A 22831-nucleotide genomic window follows, 5' to 3' on the forward strand; every position below is an offset into this window, starting at 1 on the left:
CAGCTGTAGTTGGAATTCATGAGCTTTACTATCATGGAGAAGGAACAGAACCAAGATTCATAGAGAGAACCTTTTGGAGCTGAAGGTCTGAGGTTCCTTACCCTCATTTCCCAACCTGCTAGCTAAGTTATGGAAGGCTGCTTCCTGAACATGCAGCCACCACTTCTACATTACACTGCAGGTCCCTACCTGCCACAGTGACCCAGGTTTCCTGCCTGTTCCCTCCCCAGGGTATAGGAAATTGAGCTAGCCAGGTTCTTTTCTGTCTGGGGAGTAGCTTCTCTCTCCTACGGGGCAGGCCCCATACAAAGATGTAATCAAAGGAAGGAAAGTTCCCTTTAATAGTAAAAAAAAATCATAGTAAATAACAAAGGGGGACAGCATTCTTTCCCAACACACTGGAACTCGCAGGGCAGAGCAGTGTGGTGGAGGATCAGGGATGAGGAAGCAGAGTTTGAACCTAGTAGGTGTGGATGGCAAACCGTCTCTGTCATCCGTGCACCTGGGCTTTGCTGCTGTGCCAGGCAGCGCGGAGTCATCTGCACAAGCATGGCGTGGGGAGCATCACACACAAACAGCTTCTACAGTCTACAAGGAGTCATCCAGCCTTGGAGCTGACTCCACATTTGCATGAGTATTGTATTTCCTGGGTTACATGTTAGCACAGTCTCTTTCTAGAACAAGCCTTGAGTTCGTTATAAATGGCAGAGCCTGATTTTACTTGTCAAGGCACAAGCTTAGATGAAACCAAGGCAGTTCTGAATCAGTGTGAACCTCTGCTGCCTACAATCTTAATGAAAAATTAGGACACTTTCCAGTCTTTATATTCACAAGTTTGGTCCCAGCAGTCCTGCACGCTTTGAAGAAAAATTTCCCAGTAAAAGTGACACGTCTCTAATTTTCCCCTTCAGCAACTATCCCTACATTACACATTTTACTGCTCCCTGCCTGCCCACTGCTCCCTTCTTAGCTAGAGAATTGCACAAGACAATATAAATAATTATACTGGCGCGTTTATATAAACACAGGATACACGCCCCAGTCCTCCTACGGCTGCTCTCTCAGGTCCCGTCGGTCTCCGGGACAGCCATTCCTGGCAGCAACAAGTGCTGCAGGGTACGTTGACTAAATGTCTGCATTGCAGCCTGCCTGATTTATCTTCCCAGCAAAGGCCATTCCATATTCCATGTCCCCTCCCCAGACACAAAGCAAAGCAAATTTCAGATCCAAAGTGCTGATCTCACCTCGTTCCTCATCCTGCCCAGCCACATCACTGTGCTAGGAGAGCTCCAGGATCTCATATCCTGCACTGCTGCTGCAATAGGTTCCATTTAATCTCATTTAATCATCACTGGAGGAAGAGTTTGTGGTGAAAACCCCATTTTTAAACGTTTTCCTATTCCAACAGGCAACACTGGGCACTTTTAACTTAAAAAATAAAAGGTCCAAAACAGCCAAGCTAACTATACCATATACAATGTCTGTCTTCTACCTTAGCCAGGAGAAACATACTTGCTCCCCTGTCTGAATCTTGTGGAAACTGAGCAAACTCCTAAGGAAAATGGATCTGTATTCAACAGAGCTTCCAGGAAAAACCTAACACCAAGGCACAGGAAATCTGATACATTCATGAAATCCCAGTAAGAACTACAGCAATTCCACCTATGAAGCCAGGCTGTGGCTCAGGACCAGAATTCCATCAAGTTGTGTTTAGGGATCAGACAGGAAGCAGAAATGCTCTTCCACACAGAATCCCTTCCTTCTCTTTCATGGTTCTGTAAAGCTAGAGAAGCTGGCCGGGAAAGAATACACTTAAGGACTGGGACAAAAGGGTCACTAGGAGAAAGGGTGTGTTGCAAATTCGCACATCAGAACCAACCGGTGGGAGGAAGCACGAGATAGGAATCAAGTCGGGGAGTCTCATAATCAACACATGACAGTGATGCCAGGACTGGAGATAAGGAGGGAGCAATCCAGAGGCAGTTTCGCTTTAAGTGCTTACAGTTTAGCCACCTTTCCTTAAGGGTATCCCATTTGGAGGTGGGCAGAACATTCCAAGAGAGCATTACCTGGATAGCCAGCTCCAGTGTTTGGGTTATCCTCCTGCTTACTATGCATTGCTGCCATTATCCAGGTAGGATCCTGAGATGCCAGCAGGACAAAGCTCTGCTTGTACTCCAGCTGCATGAGTTCACCCAGTCTTTTTATCCATGGTTTACAGTCTAAACCAGGGGAGGTTTTTTCCCCAATTAAAAACAAAACACAAATGCATGAGAGCTGAAGAACTCCAAGTTTATCAAGCAAGTCCATCCCCTCTGCCAGAGCTCTGGGTGCTGTCAAAGTTCTGGACACATCCCCACACTCCTATCTGGCAGGGCAGTGGGGAGCTCAGAGTCCCTCTTTACCCTATGCCAAACAATGCAGATTGGGGCACATGGAAGAAGGGAATTTGTCCTACTTCAGGCTCACCATGGGTTACAGCCAGGCTCTCCTGGGCCAAACAACTCCTGTGGTGGAGCAAAGCACAGCCAGCAAAGAAACAGCACAAGGATCTGCAAATTCTGCGAAATTTGCAGAAGGCCAGAGGCAAGAAGCACAGAATCATTAAGGTTGGAAAAGATCTCTAAGATCATCAAGTCCAACCTTTGACCCATCACCACCTTGTCAACCAGACCAGAGCACTGAGCATCACATCCAGTCGTTCCTTGAACATCTCAAGGATGATGACTCCACCACTGCCCTGGTGCAGAGCCCCAGTGCCTGACAACTGTTTCAGTGAAGAAAGCAGGTTAAGCTTAAAGAGGGTAAGAAAACATCAGACTCTCTGAAAATTTTAAGTCCCACCCTGATGAGAAACTGAAGTTAAAGCTCAAGAAGATCACCTGAACACAGCACACGCTATTTTGCTACTGGTTAAATTCCTGTGGCTTGGTAGATGTTCCTGCAGATAATATCAATACAGCTTGGAACACAGCCACCTCACACGTCTTCCAGATCTTTTACTTGTAAAAATTCACAGACTTATTTGGTTATAAGAGAAGTAACATCATGGTCCACACCTCACAAGCCTGTGCCACCCTCTACAAAAGATGCTGCTTCTGCTTCCCTCAAAAGCCACAGTGATCAGTCCTGCAATGGCAACATCACAGCAGAAAGCCAACACTGCCTACAGATTCCCAGGTCACCTTGGAAAAGGCATTCTGCATGCTGCTAAAATGACTGTGACAATGCTCAACTCCCCCAGAACAGAGGCGGCTTAATCTGTTGTTTTTTCATGCATGCTGCGATCCTTAAGGATGCTATAGAAATGCAGATTGAAATCCCTCGCTGGCACCAGAGGAATACAGACCACAGCCTCTGTTCTGAATAACTAGGTCAGTCAGCTATCGCTGAAGTATTAGCCAGAATCCAGCGAATTCCTAGTGGCTAAAATAACGGCTGTAAAAGTCTAACACCATTTGCTGCCATTAGTCACTCTACCTCTGGGTACATTCAAACCCAACTCTGCAGAGCTTAGAATAATTTGAGGGTTGGAGCCTATGCTTGTCAAAATCCAAGCACGTGCCTCCGTGCAGCACAGGTTTCCCATCCCACTTGCAGCCGTGTGGAGGCAGGGAACAACTGTCCTTGCAGCCAGCTCAGCCTTACCCTGAAAACATTCAGCCCAGGAAAATCAGGAAGATGCTCTGCTAATCCCATGCCAGGGAAGAGGCGTCACCTCCCAGCAGCAGCTTCCCTACAGCAAGTACAGGAGAGGGCTTTGACCTGTGCTGATGAGTGGGTGGCATTTTTGGGGTAAGGCTGATAGAGGCAGAGCAGCTATTCCTCTCTGCGGAAGAAAAGAAGGGAAGGGCTGACAATTGCAATGGGAACAAGTATCCAAAATTTATTTCAACCCCTTCCAGCTGCTGAGGCTGGATCAAGCATTTGGTTTCCTCTCCCTAGAAGTAGGAGGCAGTTGAAGGGTTAAACCTGGTTGGGGATTTTTTGTTGGTATTTTTGGGGGTTTTTTTAGTTGTTTGTTTTGTTGCGTTTTTTTACTATTATTTAATTTATTTTCAAGCTCTGGTTGTCTCAGGAGCCTGGCCTACGTTTCAGCTGCTTGAAGTCATGCCACAACACAGCAACCACAACCTGCAAGGCAGGAACTGGACCTTCTTGTTCTGCCACTGAGAGCAGCATGTCACAATACTGTACCCTCGGTTTCCCTTATCTCCACAAGCAGTGAATGCTCTGGAGTCCACAGGAGGGGTTGCAAAGGATTAAATTATTATAATTCCCACGTAGAGATTTATTGATATAACACAGAAAAATGGTAGGCGAGGCATCCTTGTCTTGCATTCTCACTGCTACAACGAGGAACAAGTTATTTCCTGCCTCCCCTAAGAGTGAGTTTTGGTCTTTCCTGATAGTAGTTACAGAAGTCTTACTTTCTTTATCCTCAGCCATCTCCTCCATCCTTCCTTTAGGCTGGAGTTTTTAATAGCCTGGATACTGCCCAAGCCAGAAGGAGGTGCTGGTTGTTCTGAGGTACTGGTTTCAGCACAGCACAGACTAGTGGGCAAACAGTAAAGTTCTAGCTACCACTAGCCATTAAAAACAAGATTCCAAACTACCCAAAACATCTGTGCAACTACTAAGGCTGTCAGATTCCACAATAAGGAACTAAAGCATGAACAGTCAGGCAATGCACATTAGAAAGGACTGGAACACACCAGCTGTCTCTGGTACTGCAGGAACATTTTTCTACCACAGCCCTACCCTACAATTAAGGGAAGCCAAACTAAGCACAGTCACAGCCTGAGCACATGGACCTGCTGGCATTTGGCAGAGTGAATGCCTGTCCTTTGGAAGGAGTCTAGATCCTGCTGGCTGCTGAGAGAGAGAAACCATGGTGGAACAACTCAACCAGAATGCTCTTCAACATGACACCAGAAACTAGTCCACTAATATACACATACGTGTGGGTATATCTAAAGATTAAAGAAAATCTCCATCATCATCATCATCCTTAAAGAAGAAAAGAGCAACATAAGACATAGTCATTTAAGTTGTAAATAAGATGTAATGTTTCCTAATCTGCACATTTAGAGATTCTGAGGCTAGCATTGTAAAGATAACTGAAAAACTTCAGTTGATTTTCTACTTTCACCACTCCTCAAACTACTAATTCAAAAAACCACTTTTCTTGTTCATGTGCTCTCTGAGGTTCCAAATAAATTCTATAAATAAATTAATTTTTAAAAATACATTCCAACACAAAAAAAAAATTAACTAGCTCGTCTCCATTCCACATGTGATCTTTGAGGGGAAAAAAGGCTTCTTAACACTTAGAATGACCATTTTCTTATTCAGTTCTTTAGAATTCTAATGAAAACTGAAAGCCTGGATAACAGTTGTGCCCAAAGATGTCTTACAGAAATACTTCAGTATTTATTTGAAAAATACCTTCATTTTCTTCTTTCCACAAGTAGCAGTTCCAGTCTAAGCACAGCCACAGACCACTGAAGGTGATCCCAGACCACAGGTTAGGAGTAGCCAGAAAATTCAGGTGAGCCCAAGTTCTAGGAGACTCTTTAAAAACATGTCTTTAGATGACTAAAAGGTAACATTCCTTAATTAAGTTATGGGCTCAGCTTTATGTGACCCAGGCTGGTGTTTTGAGACGCTTTGGGAGAACATACTTAGAACTTGGAAGAGAACACAAAAGCCCAAAGAGGTTTGCAAATTTCTGGTTTGGGACCAAGCAGAATTAGTGTTTTCTTTCCTTTAACACCAAACAGTATTGTGTAAGAAAGAGGCAGACATCAGGAGGTTTTCTCAGCAGCAGTCGCAGACAGGAGCATTTTGTCTACTGACATCATCTCATGGTTGATGAGGTGTCACAAGATTCTAAGCTATTTGTGCCATTAGTTAATACATTTAGGTTTCTAATGAAATAAACACAAGCAGGAATTTTTCCTTTTAGGCCCCAATTACTCCATCCCAGTGCCGGATTTGCAGCCTGACTTCTCTCCTTTCCCTGCACACTCAGGAGCTCTGGTGGCTGCAGACTGTGAGTGTCCCCAAAGTGGACAGCTTGCTGCAGCATGACCAGCTCAGAGATGATTTGCCCAGAGAGCCTTCTTCCCAAAGTCAGCTGTAACATCTGTTCTTCGGATGCAATCCAAAATCCCTTGAAACCAGAGCTTTTTCACTGACTTCCACAAGTGCTAGAAAGATCCTCATTCTAAGCTGGATGTTACAGGAAAGAAGTTAATTTCTAGCATTATTGTATGCAGTGATGTACTTTCTTGGCCAAGGCCCAAAGTACTCATTATGAAGTGTAACACCCTGCTTAATTCTTCCAGAAGCCAATCATAAGGCTACTATGAATTTTAATGAGCACTGAATCAAGACCCAGATGGTTTTTTAAGCCAAATTATCCTGTTCTTGGTTATTTTAAGATCTATGTAGTGCCTTCTGGCCACTACATGTTAACTCCTCTGTTCCTGGCCCAGATTAAGGACAGACGTTCACCCTTCTTCTCCCTCTCTAAGCACAGCTCTCCAGCTGTGCTGTGAAGACCCTCAGCTCCTTCTGTGCCTTGAAAAGTCACAGATTTAGAAGACTCAAATATTGACACAGGTGGGGTAAAAAGGTTCCAACAATACTTGTCAGGGAAGAAAGTAAAAAAAATAGAAGGCTATCAGTAAGGGAACACTGACCCTACAGACAGTCAACTCTATTTAACCAATTCTCAGGGATACACAATTGAACTCAGAGCCATCAAATTGACATTATCAATTTGTGGGGTCACTGTCTCTGCTGAAGTTGCCGAGTACCATTTGCTTTCTAGTTTGCAATGTCATGTTTCATTTTAACCACACCATCTTGTCTATACATTCTCTATGCCATATCAGCAGGCCACCTGCTCCTGGCCAGGGGATGCTGCTGTATTGCCTCAGCTGCATCTACACCAAAAATGACACTGCTCAAAGCCAGTTTGGCTATATTGATTCTTCAGAGCAGGTTACAAATTACCTTCCACATCTACCACAAGCCACTATCACCTTACTCTGTCCTTTGACTAAACCTGGGGGTTCTGAGGGAGAGCTGAGGGTAGTTGGTCAGTTGTTTTCACAGATGGGGTAAAAGGAGGAGGAAAGGAAGAAGAAGACAAAAGGAAAAAGGTTCTACAACCTGCTTTCCTGGTCCCCAATTATCCAAGGTCTTCTCTCACTGCAATAGCAGTTCTCATTTCAGTGTCCCAATGCCTCTGTTCTTCATTAAATCCCTTTTATATACTCATAGAATCACAAAATAGTTTGGGTTGGAAGAGACCTTAAAGATCGTCTAGTTCCAGAGCCCTTCCATGGGCAGGGAACCTTCCAATAGATCAGGCTCCCCCAGCTTCACTTGTATGGGTTATTTTTGTATTCTGGGATTATTTCCACCCCCCCAACCTTGTCTGGTAAACAGATGGGTGTCACAGAAATGAAAAGCATGAAATGGAAGGAGTAACCAAAACTGAAATGCAGCATTATGCAAGGCAGCTATGGAGAAGAAACAATGTTATGTCACTGGCTGTTACTCAGTCAAGGGTGGTTAATGAGTTTACACTATTTAACCACATCCCCAGAATGGGCATCACAGTTTAAGGAGTGCAGATAGAACTCTAAGATAATTGAAAATGAGGAGTGGGAGGGAAATAAGGAAACAAAAGCTGGGTTTAATGTTGTTTCTTGCCTTTAGATGTATGACACATGGCACAGTTGTCCTAAGTCTGGGTCTGAAATATTTATTTTTAATTTACTGTAAACACCCTGACTGAGCAGCAGGAGTGCAAGTGACACACAGAACTTGCCATCATTTGCTAAAACAGAGAGGGAACTCGGTCTCTGTGCTGGGATTGCCAAGTCCTGCACGAACATCCAGCTCAGGAACTCAGACGGCTGCCCTTGGAAGTGGCCTGAGGAGTGTGTGCTTTAACCAGCATCTGTCCCTTTTCACTTGAACCACATTTGAACTTCTTAACAGTGAAAAATCATTCTGCCCTGTTCCTATTCCTCTGAGCAATTGCACACAGGCCCCTCTTATTACTACATTAGTGTAATTTTGTCTCCAACATTCCCCCTGAGAGGAATTACTCATGTCCTGCTATTATTTATTTTACTGCTAAGAACCTGGGTTTTAGGAGCAGTTTTAATTAAATACCAATGCTCCTCCTCCTCAATTAGGATCACCTTTATCTAGGTTGCTGTGCTTTGCATTCTCCAGCACCAACATTTCTTTCCTCTTATTTATCCATCCTTCAACAGTTCTCTCTGGAACTCAAAAAAGTCTCCCTCTACCACCAAGTCATTGTCAGCCAAAATACAAGGTTTTACCAGATGTAAAGAACCATCCCATGGAAGATAACCTAATGTTTAACCTTGTTATGCAGAATTCCACTTGAAAATTATGTCAAATGGCAATGACAAAAGAAAGAGCTTCCATAGTCCCCAAAGTCACAGGCTGCTGTGCTGGCCTGTCCACCAGTCCACAGCATGTGGCTACTACTGTCCCTTCCCAGTTTCCCTGCTCCTCTGGGGCCTTGCTTGCACTTCTCTTGCTCCCCGCTACCCTCTCATGTTGTGATTTTCATTGGGAGTTTGAAGTGCAGCATGGCCACCCCTGGGTAAACACCTCTTCAAAGTATTTGCTGTCCCTGGATAATGACTCAGATCACAATGTATTCCAGACTTGGGTACACAGGATTCTTGGAAGCTGCCCTAGATTAATGATTTAAGAGTTATTCATTCATGCTCCCCAAGTGACAGAGGCAGAACTGATGACTCCTGACTGGGAAGTTGGCAGGAATATCCTCAACTATTTCTACAGAGTGGAATCAAGCTGCAGCAACTACATCCAAGTGCATGAGCTGATCCAGTGCCTGGCAGCGACAGCTGCGGACACAGCACAATGTTACACAACCACTGCTGGCACCGAGGCCCTCCTGGCCACCAGCCCCTGCCTCAGCTTTGGGCACAGGTGCCCTTCCCCAGGCAACCTCACCCAGCCATTCTGCACCCTGCCCAGGGCACAACTTCCCTCTAGGCACTGTTTGGTTCCTGCCTTCCCTAGGGAAAAGAAGAGGCAACAAGGTATTTTGATTTCACTCTTCACAGATTTGACAAGGCTTTTTTCCAAAAGTTTACTGACTATAGTTATTTCCCTTACCAGAAGGTGGTTTTGCTTTATGAGCACATATTATTCCTTTACCAAGAGGAAAATGGAACTGCATTCAAGTATTAGCAGCATTGGCTAAAGAGAAAGTGGGGATGCTCTGCGCTGCACTTCCGGGCTCAGCAAGTGCCTTCCCTCCACAGCTCCAGCAGCTCTGCCAAATCCATGCTCTGCTCTACTCCCATCAAGGACTGGCATTTATACCCATCTAAGCACACATTTCTCAGGCTGGAGGGCTCCCAGCTAGGAATAGTTTCAGTATAAGGAAGGGACGCTGACATCAAACATTTTTTAGGTGTTGCTAGTTTTTTTTTAGAGCCATCTCTGTACATTCCAGGTATTTTTTCCCTACCTTGAACCGGCTTTTCCTGCATCTAGGACAAGCTCTCTGCTACTTTCTGGCCTCTCAGCCAATAGTTTTTGACAGCCATAAACTGAGTGTTCAGGTGTCATATAAATTAAAAAAAAAAAAAAATCTTATCTCCAAACCATGCCAATTAAAAACCTTTAAGTCCAAATTCCCAAGGCAAGAACCATCTTCATTTTGCCTTCTACAGAACAACAAATAATCTAGCAATGTTGAAAAACACTAGATTAATAAACCATAACCTGATGTCTCTTTACTAAATTTTACTTTCATTCACCTACTGTTCTTTCAATACCCATCATTCTGCTACTTAAATATGTTTTAGAGGCACTATCTGTGCATTTATTCACCACTAGAACACAGGCAGTGTTCAAAACACCACCGGCACAAGACAGTGTTAAAAACATTATCCCTCACCCATTTTTATGGCTTCAGACATCAGAAAATTAGCTCTTATTGGTTGATTTTTCAGCCTAAAAAGGGAGTATCAGAGACATAATACATTTATGAGTTCTACAGACTGGGAAGGTAACAAAAAAGCAGAAGTCATTTTAGTTTCAGTGTTCAGAATGCTGAACCCTGTTGCCCCATCTACCTCCCATAAAAGCAGGCTTACCTTGAAAAAAGATCCCAGAGAAATACTTCTGGAGTAAATTCAGTCCCTTCTTCCTTCTGACTGCAGGTTGCTGCTTGTCTTAAATACGGGAAACATCCCTTGCTTCAGGCAAAAATTCTCAGCAATTTAGTCTTAAAGCTTCTGCAGAAAACTCCTCATGCACATGCAAACCCCCCGGCTCCAGCTGCTTCCTCAGCAGCACTGGCCCGTGCCAGGTGCTGGGCAGTGATCCCAGTGCTCCCACCCCTGTTCCCGGCAGGCAGTACAGGTGGTAGCACAACTCAGGGAAGGTAAAACAGCCTCACAATCACCAATTCCATTGAAACCTTGCAGTTCCGGCTGAGGAGATCTCTTTGCAGACACATAGCCCTGTCAGGATGCTGGGATGCAGTGAGTCAATGTTTTCTGGGACCTTTTTTTATCGTGGGCTGATGCTGTGAGCTCAGCAAAGAGGATGGCACAGTGCCTTGAGTGGCATTTTGCACAAAAGGCAAGAGCAAGATACTAATCAAGATTCTGGTGTGTAGAGACTCCATGCATTTTCCCCTCAACCAAGCCTAGAAATCACAGGCTTAGCAGCACACTGGGGTGGGGAGAGAGCTACAGACATAACGGAGCCTTATGCTTTGAGAATCTGTGATTAAAGATTCTCATGCCCTGTAAACTGCAGGCCACAAATGGCAAATAAAGTATCATTCCATCATAGACTTCCTTCTCTATGTGGAGAGCATTCCCATGTCCTTTTGTGGATGTCAGGACTCTGGGCATTGTGCTGGTCTTGCATAACTTGCCTGGATCCCATGTCATGCAATTTCAAAAACTGCAAAAGCTAATACAAAGTTGACACTTCTGCAGGCTGGGTTTCAGCAACAGTTCGCCTGGCACCCTGAGAAGGAAGGTAAACTGTTCTATGGCTTCAGACTTCACAGGGATGTAAATGAGGACAGATTTATTAAGCTAATTGAAACAGTTCATACTGGCTGAAACTCTGCAGCTGTAACCATTATATTTCTGATCCTTTAGTCCTAAATGCAACCCAGCAGAATCCAATGCTTTAATCAAGACAGCAAGTGCCATGGCTTCTCCCCACTGCAGTGGTTTAGAAATCAACACCAGCAAGGCTGCCAGGGAGGCAATTAGGTATTTTCCATAGGTATCCTGATAAAGAAGCCAGTTATTTACAGCTTCCTGGCACGTCAGTTACTTCACTATTTCCTACACAACACTCAGAAAAGAGAAGCACTTTTTTTTCCCCTCACAGATATAAGTGTTCTATTCAAGAGCCAATTCATTTTTTTTGTTCTTGGAGTTGGCTTCTATTTCCTCACCTGGATAACCACAAGCACATTTTTGTGAACATTAGGTAACAAGAAAGCCTGCTGCTAATTCTTCCTCATCAGAGCCTGGGGAAAAATCTGAGCTGTTGGGTGAAAGCTAAAAAAACAAACAGAATAGATGGGAGGGGGAAGAGGAGTGAGAAATAATTCAGGAGTGAGTCAGTCATGCTCCTCCTGCTTAGTCACCTGTAGTTCTGCTCTCCAGACACACTGAAGATTGGGAATAAGATTCCTGCCTGCCTTCCACCTACCTCCTCCTGACAAGGACTTGGAAAAAAGAGATAGGGCAGAGTTTGGGGAACCAGACACTAAAGATGCTTGTTTTCCAGTGTCAGAGAACTGCCAGTAGCCTTTTTTTTTTGTTTTGTTTTTGTTTTTTGTTTCCCACCTCCTTCTGTTGCCCCTGCACTATTTTGCAGTTAAATCATCTTGATTCAACCTGTTCATCTGCTGGTCTGAGTTCCTCTGATGGTGCCCTGCAGTTTTGACATCGTAGGGGGTTGCCATGGAGAAGAGGGTGATGTCATTGACACAAAAAGCACCGAACTTACAAATACAACAGGAACCGAGCTATTTATAAGAGCTGCTTCTCTTCCCCCACTCTTTGCTGGGGTGGGTGGAAGCAAAGACAGCAGCTCCATTCTTGATGTTTCTGTCAACAAGTTTCAGAAATGAATTTTCTTGTCAGAAAATATCCCAAGCCTGTGAGATTACTGAATGCTGTCAGCTTTCGGACTTCATTCATTAGAGCAAGATTTAGCTTTCCCAGCTCCTCACTGGGTTTGAGGTTAAATAACACTCATGTTTGTAGAGTAATTTCTACCCTGACAATCTCTGCAGCATTACTGAGACACAACCACTTCTGGAAGGGAGGACATGTCACAAAAAGAGAGGGGACAGAGACCCTGGTTTATGTAAAGGCTTCATAGTCCTTATAACCACTCAGTAATAACTCCTGGAATCACAGAACAGCCTGGCCTGGAAGGGCTCCCCGAGGATCCTGTGACTGTTGGTTTGGTCTTGGCTGTGTGGGGTCTGCACATCAACACAATTCTTACAGAACGAATGTTTAGCGCATGTAAAAATTGCAAAACACAGAGGAGAAAAAAGGAAGACTAAGAACTTAGAGAGGAACGAAAATAATAATTTTAGAATGCACTTGGAATAAGCCAGTTCAGTTCCCATACAGGTAAAGTAGTAATCCAGGTTGGTTCTTTAGGAGTAGATGCAGACGTGGCAGAACAGTCCAGGGCCTTTACTGCATATCAAGGAAGCATACAAAAAAATTCTGAATTCTGCAACATTCCAACTTTTTTTTTCTACAAAATGATTCTCAAGTGAATGATAATATAAAGTATCACACTACAAAGTACGTTACTAGTTTAGCTTCAAGGAAACACACAACCCAAGATACTGAAAAATCAAGTGAATCCAAAGCATTGGGGAAAAAAACCCTTCAGCTCAGGCCTAGAAAATGAATACTAACATTTGTCTTCTGTCAGCATTGTGTCACCCAGCTACTGTTCCTGGTTGGTAAATCACACTTCCATACCACGAGGTAAATAATTAAATAGCTTTGGATCATAGTTATGACAAAAGGAAAGTAAGGAACAAACATTTCTAGAACCAACAAAAAGAACAACAATCTTCCTCAGTCTTTACTGAATGACCTTGATATTCATGTTGTTTAATAATTTAAACTATTATGGAAATGAAACCTTCATATTTCTAAGCTTCCAAATAGCATCCAGCTTCTGCTGGATTAACTGAGCAGAAGGGCAAAAAGTGTGAAATAGTAAGAACCAAAAGAATGAAACTGTTAAAGGAGTTTAGTGCTCCTTGTCAAGCTTTAAGTGATCTTTGTAAACACAGGCACATCCATGTGACTGCAGTGCCCATAGCCCAAGGCTAAAGGAAAGACTCCAACCAAGAAATCCCCAGCCCACAGGCAAATAGCTCACTTCAAATAAGAACTCAGCTTTTGTACATCGAGGCCTCCTTGGGGAAATCACAGGGGCACAGCACCTCAGGAGCTGCACTTTAGCCCAAAGGCATTTTTGGAATATTATTTGGGAAAGCAGCAGCAGAACAGAAGAAAGATGCAGAATTACTTGCTGATACTCATGCAGTAGGGGTGATGTGTCTTCTTTAAATAATAGAATCATTAAGGTTGGAAAAGATCTCCAAGAGCCCACCCACCACCACCAAGTTCACCACTAAACCAGGTTATCCCCAAGTGCCACCTCTATATACTATTTAAATCCTGCCAGGGACACTGACTCAATTACTCTTTACTAAAGAGTGCCTTCAAGTCCCATAAGGATGCAGATTCTTCTCAGCCCTTTTTGTTGCTCATTTATTTATAGAAACATTTTAATACTTTCACAGCAGTACCCGAATTAAGTTTTAGATGGGCTTTGGCCCTTTTAATTTTGTCCCTGCATAACCTCACAACATCCTTGGAGCTCTCCTGAATTGCCTGTCCCTTCTAGTTTACTCTGGAAAACCCAAAAATCCTAGTTTATTCTGTGAAATCATTTTATCTGCTAGCACAAGCTCAGGCTCACACTTCTGATAATGTAACAGTTATCAGGTGTATCTTTCTGTTCTGAGGTTTGCTTGATCTTTTTATTGAATACAAACCCCAGGCTGCAAAAGTCTCAGATACATATATTCTGAGTGCACTTATCTGATAAATTTTAGGAGATTTCCCAATTATCTCAGAGTAGGATTTTAAATCTACACATCACATACCTTTGAAGACCAGCAGATGATCAGTACTCCTCACCTTTCCTCAAGCTTCCTTAAAATGATCTCTTCAGATGTGAAGTGAGCAAAAAAAGTGACTTTCAGAGATCACAAGGATTTGTAAATGCTTGCAGGTGGACCTTAAAAAGCAATTAGGTTCTGTGACCTCATTGGTCACTCCACTCCAGAGCCACTCAGGAGGTAAGGTGGACCACCTGTATTTCACAGGTGTAAGCAATGATCTCCGTGAGCCCTTAGAAACAGTGGAACAAACTCCAGCTGCAGCTCCCAGAGCTTAAGGAGAAGAAAATGGCTCACACCTGTGGGGTTTGTCCCATCCACAGCTCAAGCACATTAAATCAGCCCCCATTTTTTACCTTTAGCATTTTTGGCTGCTCAGTGATTTCCTGCAAATATTTTTAGACCCCTTTTTGCTTAACAGAGTGGACGTGAATAATTTGATCTTTTCAGTTTCTGAATCAAAGCAGCTGAAGCCTGCAGATATCTTCCAGACATCCCTCTTGTACCTTTGGTCAAGTTTTGTTCTTAAGCAACTTGGTACAACCATGACCCATCACATTCCTATTTTCCTTTTGTGCACTTTTATTTATACAATAGGCATTAAAATTTTCCATAGCCCAGATTCCATCACTCTATTTTTTAATAATAACTTCACTAGGACTTCTAAATCTGGCTGTCACACAATTTCATTTTACCCTCTACTTGGTGTGGAACATTTTGTCATGTCAGGATTTATAAATGCCTCTTTTCCCTCAGAAAATATTAAGACAGTTTTCGTCTCCAAATATCCTGTGGGCAAGGCTGATGTGCCTCCTACTTCATGATGAGTCTGTGGCAATCCCAGCCCTGCAAGGTCACAGAGCACCTGTGTGTTACAGAGTGATTCACACAAGTGGTGCTCAGGAAAAGCTTGTGTAAGGTTGGAGGTGGTTACTTGAACAGACAACAGGGATGTCCAAAGAGCTCCCTGAGTTCCTGTTACATGTCAGTGCAATCAGCTCATGGCATAGGGGAGGCAGAGACTGACCTGTGCAGCAGAGAGGCAGAGTCCATCGAAGCAGAAGTGGGAACAAACATCTGAAGCGATGACTGCTTGTTCTTGTTATACCTGCTTGCTTCTCTTCATTGTTTGTGTGTGTTCATTATGGAGAAATTTATAATGTCATTGCTGTTACTGTTTTTACACTACTGGGGGGCAGTTTTGTGTTGTCTGGGATGTACATGAAGAGTGACTGATCATGGGCAGCCATATTAGACAGAGAAGGATTAGCACACTTTTTGTTTAGAAAGAAAAGAGATGCCAAGTCAACAAAAAAGTAATAGTGGAGTATTGCAGCTTTGATTTAGATCTCATTTAAGTAAAGACAAATAGGTTCACTTACATATTTTAAAGACCTGAAGAACAGATTTCCTCTACTGAACTTCTGCTGAGAGCTCTTATCTCTGTTCAGCCTGTTCTCAAAAGCTTTTTGTGCGAGTTAGACACAGTGAAGCTGTTCTGTAGTGGCTACAAACACGCCTTGTCTGAGAAGTCCTTGGGATGACTGATCCTTTGTTAGGAGCCTTCTCTTCCTAATCTACCTGGTACTCAGCTCAGTGCTGCAGGATATAAACTGGAAAAGTTGCAATTGAGAGGACAGCAAGTGAAATTCCCCTGATTTTGTTTAAAAGGCAGTTAAAGGATGAGCAAAAGAAAAAAACCCCAAAACTAATCAGTTAAATAAAAGATCAAACACAGCATCTTTTGAGAGCTAGCAGAAGTAGCTATGCATTCGACTCCTCAGTGCTCTAGCAGTGATCTTGGTTCTAAACTCTGGTTAGAGATAGAGCATTGTTTATCTGCTAGCTCAACAGATGACTAATTAATGTACTACAAGACGCATTAATTAAGGCATTAATGGACCAAAATAAATTCTTCAGCAGCAGTTTACATTCAATATTAAATAAAGCTGGTTTACCAGGGCATTTAGGTCCTATTCCTGAATTAGAAGAATATATAACCCTCACAGAGAAAGTGTAAAAAAAGGCATTAGGAATCCATGAGAGCAAAAGAAGACAGACCAAAGTAAGAGGAACAGTGATGGAACATGCAGAAAAAAAGCAGGAAAGAAGGTGGCTTGAAACAATGTGGAAAAGACAAAACTGAGTTCCACCCCAAAATTTGGAGATAACCCAAAGGGGAAGAACCAAACAGAACCATGGCTGGAGAATTCAACTAAATGAAAAAACACAATCCATTTGGCTTCTTAGGGAGAAGAAATTGCTAATAATGCATTTGTCTACTCTCACTTTCCTGTGTGGGAGAAGCTGCAAGGAAGTAAATCCCAAGTCTGAGAAGTTTCCCTACACTTCAAGTACATAGTACCACCTTGGGTTTGGATCTGGTAAGTTCTGTTGTCTTGAATAAAATGAAGGCTTTGTACTGTTTCAGTAATGCAGCACATAAAAGGTTAACACATATAACTGTCCACAAAACCTCCCACAAAAGCCTGCCAATGCATCACTTAGGGCAAATTGAGATTTCAGGGATGCTCAAATCCAGCCAGGAACTCCAGCCCTTGCAAAAGTAAACAAAACTCTTGCCTTAAGAAGAAAAAAGGTTTATGTGTGCAGCTTTTCCACTTGTGACTTCATCTACTTTTTCTTATGACAACTTTCTATGAGAGCACATTCCAAACAGAATCATTTAAGCTGTACTGAAGTGTCCAGAAAATCCCATGTGGTTATGAAAGCTGCCACCAAATGAGGGGCTTTTGCATCCAGCAGCCACAAAACATTCCCAGTCACGCAGCAGCACTCCTGCATGGATTCGAAATGAAGTCTTTTGAAACCATTTGATAGCAATGTTAAATATGACACTCGCTACCAAAACACAACTTTATTGATTAAACACCAATTGAAAGACCAACTGAATGCAGGACAAAGACATTTCAAAGAGTGTGGTGCAAGTTAGGTGTTAAATTTTTAAGGAGCTGTACAAGAAGGGGAGGTGGCAGTTAAGACAAACAATTTTCTCTCGCAAACTGCTCCGACACAGAAAGGTTCATGTAGAGGCTCAGGAGGTTTTCCATGCACTCATGCAATAGAAACATTCTTGAGCAAGTCCCACGTGAAGTATTGCAGAAATGGCTCCAATCACTCTCATGTTTACATTTGAAAACATAAGAAAGCAACAACAAATTCTTCTCTAGAATACAAAATGTGTTTGTTTTCTATGAAGTCACTGGAAGTTCACCAGGAGGAAAGTTTCTCCCACAGCAGCTAAGGTCAACAAAAGTCGTTCTTTGAAAGAGCTGTCAAACATTTCACTGATTTCCTCTCTCAACTCCCTCAGCAGAGGTACTGTGGACTTACCATCTGCATTCAGAATTCTCTCAAAAAGTTTACTCCAAAAATCACTGTCAGGGGTCCTAAAACAAACAGAGCAGTGTTCAGTGGAACAATACAAACACACACACACACACACAATGTGTCTGTCAAGGTCTTAGTTTATATTCACCACTAAACATCCAGGGAGAACCACACCTGAAATAATAATGTCACTCACCTGAGTAAATATAAAGGAAAACTAGGAATAAGTTGTTATTAATTTTAAATGTATGGACCCCATTCTCCAATAGGTTTCTGGATAGTAGCTACACAGGTCTAAACCAACTGTTTACCTTTTCTGGTATAACTGACCACTACCGCCATTCATAGTAAGCCAAGGCAGTTTTAGTTTACAGGAATTATCAAGAACATTTTTGAACTGAACAACTTGGGAAACTCCTTTCATGAATAAAGGGCAGAGGTAAACCTTATTTACCCACTTGCAAGCTAAGTTAACAGGGCAATATTAAAGGAAAGCTGCAAGAAGAAAAAAAGAAAAAGGTGGTTTAGAGCCAGTTTTGCTTCCTTTTTCCCCCCCGCCTTCCATCTGCCACAGTTCTGTACAGATAATATTTTGGAGACAATTAATAGTAATAAATCCCCTCTCTCCCAGATGTACCCACACAATACGAATAAAAAGGTTAAGTGACTCATTTAAGTCTCAGAAAACTGATATTAGAGCAAACCCTTTGTTCTTCTGTCTCACACTGCTACTGACTACTGAAGCACTTTTCTCCCTCGAGCTAGGAGTTACAGTGGCTTTGAAACAAATTATCTGCCTCTGCTTTATCTGACTCACAAAACAGCAACAGCCAGTCTCAAAATGAATCCAGCCTGTACTATTTCACTGGTACCTCTTATATTTGCTAAAATAATTAAGGCAATGCAGAACCTAACCAAGAAAAAAATATGCAAGACTTGAGTCCATTTTCTTTGTGGGATTAGATGAGCAAGAGGTGTGGCAGAGGAGATCAAGTGTTGCTAAGGAGGTGTAAGGAGTTCTGAGTGACAAAAATAGTCCTAAAAATTCAAACACAGCTTCTACATCCTGCCTCACATAAACCTGCACAGATGAAGTTTCCTAAAATAGTACAGTGAAAACAGAAAAAAAATCACCATATCCATTCTTTAATAATGGTAAAGGCTCTCCCCTGAAAAACAGGCTGTAAGCATTATACTTGGGAGATAAAAAAATCAACTTGATCACAATTTACATTCTACCTTCTACTAAATCTCTATCACAATGTTTCAGTGGTTTCCATTTGTTCTGTCACCTTTAAGTGGGTTTTCTGTTATAGAAAGCCATTGACCTTGGAAGAAAAATGTTGTGCTCTACCCTGCAATTCCCCACTGCTTTGGTAATTTGCTGAACTGGTAGTAAAATCGGTAGCTCTTGCAGTCATTCTGCTATATCTACATTTGTTTAATAAAAATAATTAAGTCCTGTTTAAAAAGCTTTCTTAAGATAAGAGGGTCATGGTTGTTGTATTAATGCCAGTCAGACTTCCATCAAGAAGCCTTATTTCTAGTGGTCAATATCTGAATTCTCAGAACACTGTTTTTAGGAAAGTTATTCTGTCAATAAAATCCTTGAAAAAAAACCCCAAAAACAACCCCAAAACTCAAATGAACCTCAAAAAATAAAAAAAAATCACTTTCCAAATCACTTGGAGAACTTTGAATACAAAGGAGAGAAGCAATGTCATTTTTACAAAAGTAGAATTACTAAAAGCAACAGGAAGAAGAATCCTGTGTCTTCAGGGGTGTTACAGTGTCACCAGCACAAGTGGCTGCATGCACAACATGAAGAGCCAAACTGATCTGCATCAGCTGACTCTTCTCCCAGGGAATACTCGATTGTGGAGCCTCTTCTGGTGGAAGAAGGCTCCCTGCAGCAGGGAATTTGCTTGTCACAGATTACTTCAAAGCTTCAAACTGACTAGAGCAAATGTCATCAATCAATAACAACTAGACAGACTAAAAGATCCATGTGTGAACGGAAATGGATTTAGAGCAAACTCCTTATTCCCACATAATGAAATACCTCATTTACACTGTTGATATAAGACTTCAGTACAATGTGTAACTAAAGCACCTATGCAGACATTTATTGCAATAATTGATATTGAAAAGTAAGTACAGATGATGAATGATAAGTCTATAACACTTTTAGAAGCAAAGCAGAAGACAGGATAGAAAAGAAATTCCTTATTTGTACTCTGAACTCCCAAATTATGAACTGATGCATGCAGATGAGCAAGAAGCCATTACAGCCTGGTTCCAGCTCCACAGAATTTGTTTCCAGACTTTATCTTCTTCCTTCTGTGTCTCTGTAGCCCTTCACAGGTCTCACTCCTCAAGACTCCCTCCAATTTCTACCTCAACCCAAAATCCTAATTTTTTCAATCCAGAATCCCCAGCTTTGACTATAATTCCTTTCCAATAAATTCCTCCTCTCCAAACTTCACTGACAGACAGACAGCCCCTTCCCAACTCAGACTTACTATTCCTCCTGCTCCAGTTATCCAGACAGTTACTGCTCTTGCTCCCATACCCACATCCTGATCAGGTCCCTGACACCATGTCTCAGGCCTTATGTGGCTTCATCTGTAGTAGCTCAATTTAATCTTTTGCAGAATTAAACAAAGGATATCACAGTAGAAAACCAGGCATATACCCAGTAAAGGAAGGGAAAAAAAAAAAAAAAGACATGTTTTCCTCTGTATACAGCTTAAGAAGATTGGATTTTTTTTTCCAAAGGCTGAACACAACAAACTGGGAGATGTAAGCAGTGCAGGTTGCTAGGGAACTGGACAACTCCCACGCTGCTAGTATGTTTTCTTAAAGCAATGGTCCTAGGAGTGATCCAGGATCCTGAATCAGATACCTATCCAGCAACTGCTGGAAGAGTTCTGGAAAATCCTTGTGAAATGCCAAGGCAAGAAAACCTGCAGTATGTGCCTACAAAATAAACAACAGCAGCTTCCAAAAAGCAGCTGTTTGCACACTTGCATCTCAGGTGACAGTTTTAAATTATTGTCTTTGCTGTACAAATGTACTGTTTCTACAGCTGTTACACTCTGCTATCAGTGTCTTAGTAAAATAAAAAAAAGGCAGAAAGCCAAACGAATCCATCTCTGAGGCAACGTGCCCATGTGATCTTTGCCCCCCTCACCACCCACCCACTCACAAACTTCTCCAAGCTCTAAGGTGCTGACTAAGCCTCATCTGAAAGGATCAAAAAGCAAAATCATTTCATCTTGTTTATTCATATTCAACTTAAAATTGTCTCCTATGCAGCACTGAGGCCACCAGTGAAGAAGTCAACAACTTCACAATTTCCAGCCCCACAAAACTAACACTTTTTGGCAAAAAGAGCCCCAAGTTGTTTACATTCCAAGCTCTGAAGACAGTACAGTCTAAGCTCTGAAGACAATATCACTATGAAGAAAATAAAATTAGATGTCTCTTCTTTCCCAGCAGCCCCCCCTCTGCAAAAGGACTTACTCGGAAAGGTTTTGGCTGATTTTCCAGATGGAATTCTCCTGGTAGACCTGGATATGATCCCCAAACAACAGCAAATGGACTATATCTGCAATGCCAACCAAGTCTACCTGTAATCACAACAAATACCACAAAGTTCAATATCTATCACTTTCTGCTCTTAATGCTTTCACACATTTAAGTCAGAACCATCCTTACACCAGAAACTTCCAGAGACCTGTTAAACAAGAAAACTTCTAAAGGTAAAATTCTGTTTTCATTATAGGTTTCTAAGTAAATACAGTAGTTACAATCACTGAACAGCACTGCTAATCCTTTCACTTAATGCCAAAGATTCCATCAGATGCAAAATTCTCTTTTTTTAGTATTTATTGATCAGAGCTTTCCATGGCACTTGTAAATTTTAATTTAAGAAAATGGGTTTTGTAAAGGAAACACAGAAATTAAGATGTCCTACTAAATACAGACTCACCTGATAGGGAAGAGAACTTTCTGCCAGAAGTTGTTGTCCATGAGGAGTCTGAGCTGTGGGAAAGCTATAGGGCAAGCTGACTTGAGGCAGTACCCTCAAATCCAGACTGTGAGAGAAATCCACCACCTTCAGAGCATTTGGCACCTCCTCATTAGAAAACGCGTCGCAGATCCTGAGCAGAGGAAGCACATGAGGCAGAAGACAATCCAACAAACTTGTTCTGTCTTTTAGAATTCAATTTAACAGCACAGTGAAGGTGAGTCTTAGCCATGTCAATACTCCCCTCTGATGGCTGCTGTCAGAACTACTGCTGCTAGGGCTGCCCTGGATGGCAAGAGCTCACAGCAGGGAGCTTAGGGATGATAGTGCTGTCTCCACAGTAAGCAACAGGAAACAATGAAGGGTTGAGGATGATGCTATTTTTGTATTTGTCACAGTTATCTGAAACAAAGTCTGGGGACTGTGGGAATAGTGTGATGTCTTTTCAGTGGTCCTGAAATGATGAGCCAGACACAGGTGATAAAAAGGGGTTACCTTTGTAAGGATCCTTATGGTGCACAACGCGATGAAAACGCTGAAGATGCACACATAACACAGCAGGTACAGTTTTTATACGATTAGCAAATTAGCATAACTGACAAGAATCCTCAATTAGAGACAGGGGTGATGAGGGAATTCCCCCTGGTTCTACCCATTTCTGAACAACTGCCCTCAGACAGGAACTAAATTTTGTTTATGAATATGTGTCTCAAAGAGCTGGTTTTCAACCCTGGCTTTCAGAGACCCCAGGGCTTGGAGCCACTGGGGAATTTATTTTGTCTTTCTGTCTAACAGAGCAGGTAAAATGCTAGCTACAACTGCAATAATAGGCTACAGAGCTACAAATATAGATATGTAAAGAATATAGAGAATAGATAAAAGCAAAAAGGCAAGAATCAATTTGGAATCAGTGTAATGTTTTGCACTTCTCCCTCTCCATCTAAATCTCAGAATACTTGATGGAAAAAGTAATTAACCTTGATAATATTTCAACAAACTTCTAGTCTACAGGTGAGGGAAGACAAAACAAAAGGGCAGGGAGGATTATCTCTATCGACACCTGCCAAGCCAACAATATCCACATATCACAGCTCACTACTACTCTTCTTACATACTCATATGCTCTGAGCCTATTTTTTAAGTTGTACTAT

The 22831-nt window shown here is 42.2% G+C and overlaps 2 protein-coding genes across 8 annotated transcripts in view; both read right to left on the bottom strand.

Annotated features, from left to right (window-relative positions):
- The window catches only part of PAK6 (p21 (RAC1) activated kinase 6), a 42513-nt gene extending 28090 nt beyond the window's left edge, over positions 1-14423 (bottom strand). Inside the window, exon 1 of one of the 2 annotated variants that reach the window (XM_064425634.1) lies at positions 14282-14423. The gene's annotated coding sequence lies outside the window, so the exon portion shown is untranslated. Of the gene's footprint in view, positions 1-10190; positions 10613-14281 lie in introns of those variants that run through there. The other variant, XM_064425633.1, reaches the window with a different exon arrangement.
- A 437-nt stretch (positions 14424-14860) lies between these two features.
- The window catches only part of BUB1B (BUB1 mitotic checkpoint serine/threonine kinase B), a 28919-nt gene continuing 20948 nt past the window's right edge, over positions 14861-22831 (bottom strand). For 4 of the 6 annotated variants that reach the window (XM_064425626.1, XM_064425627.1, XM_064425629.1 and 1 more), the window contains 3 exons: positions 21642-21813; positions 21173-21279; positions 17160-17706 (listed from right to left, as the gene is read on the bottom strand). In XM_064425626.1, coding sequence (XP_064281696.1) covers positions 17517-17706; positions 21173-21279; positions 21642-21813 — 469 coding nt within the window. In that variant the 3' untranslated portion in view covers positions 17160-17516. Of the gene's footprint in view, positions 15910-16967; positions 17096-17159; positions 17707-21172; positions 21280-21641; positions 21814-22831 lie in introns of those variants that run through there. The other 2 variants (XM_064425630.1, XM_064425625.1) reach the window with 2 other exon arrangements.

Source organism: Passer domesticus, chromosome 6 (assembly GCF_036417665.1).
Source record: "Passer domesticus isolate bPasDom1 chromosome 6, bPasDom1.hap1, whole genome shotgun sequence".
In the NCBI taxonomy this organism is placed as follows: Eukaryota; Metazoa; Chordata; class Aves; order Passeriformes; family Passeridae; genus Passer; species Passer domesticus.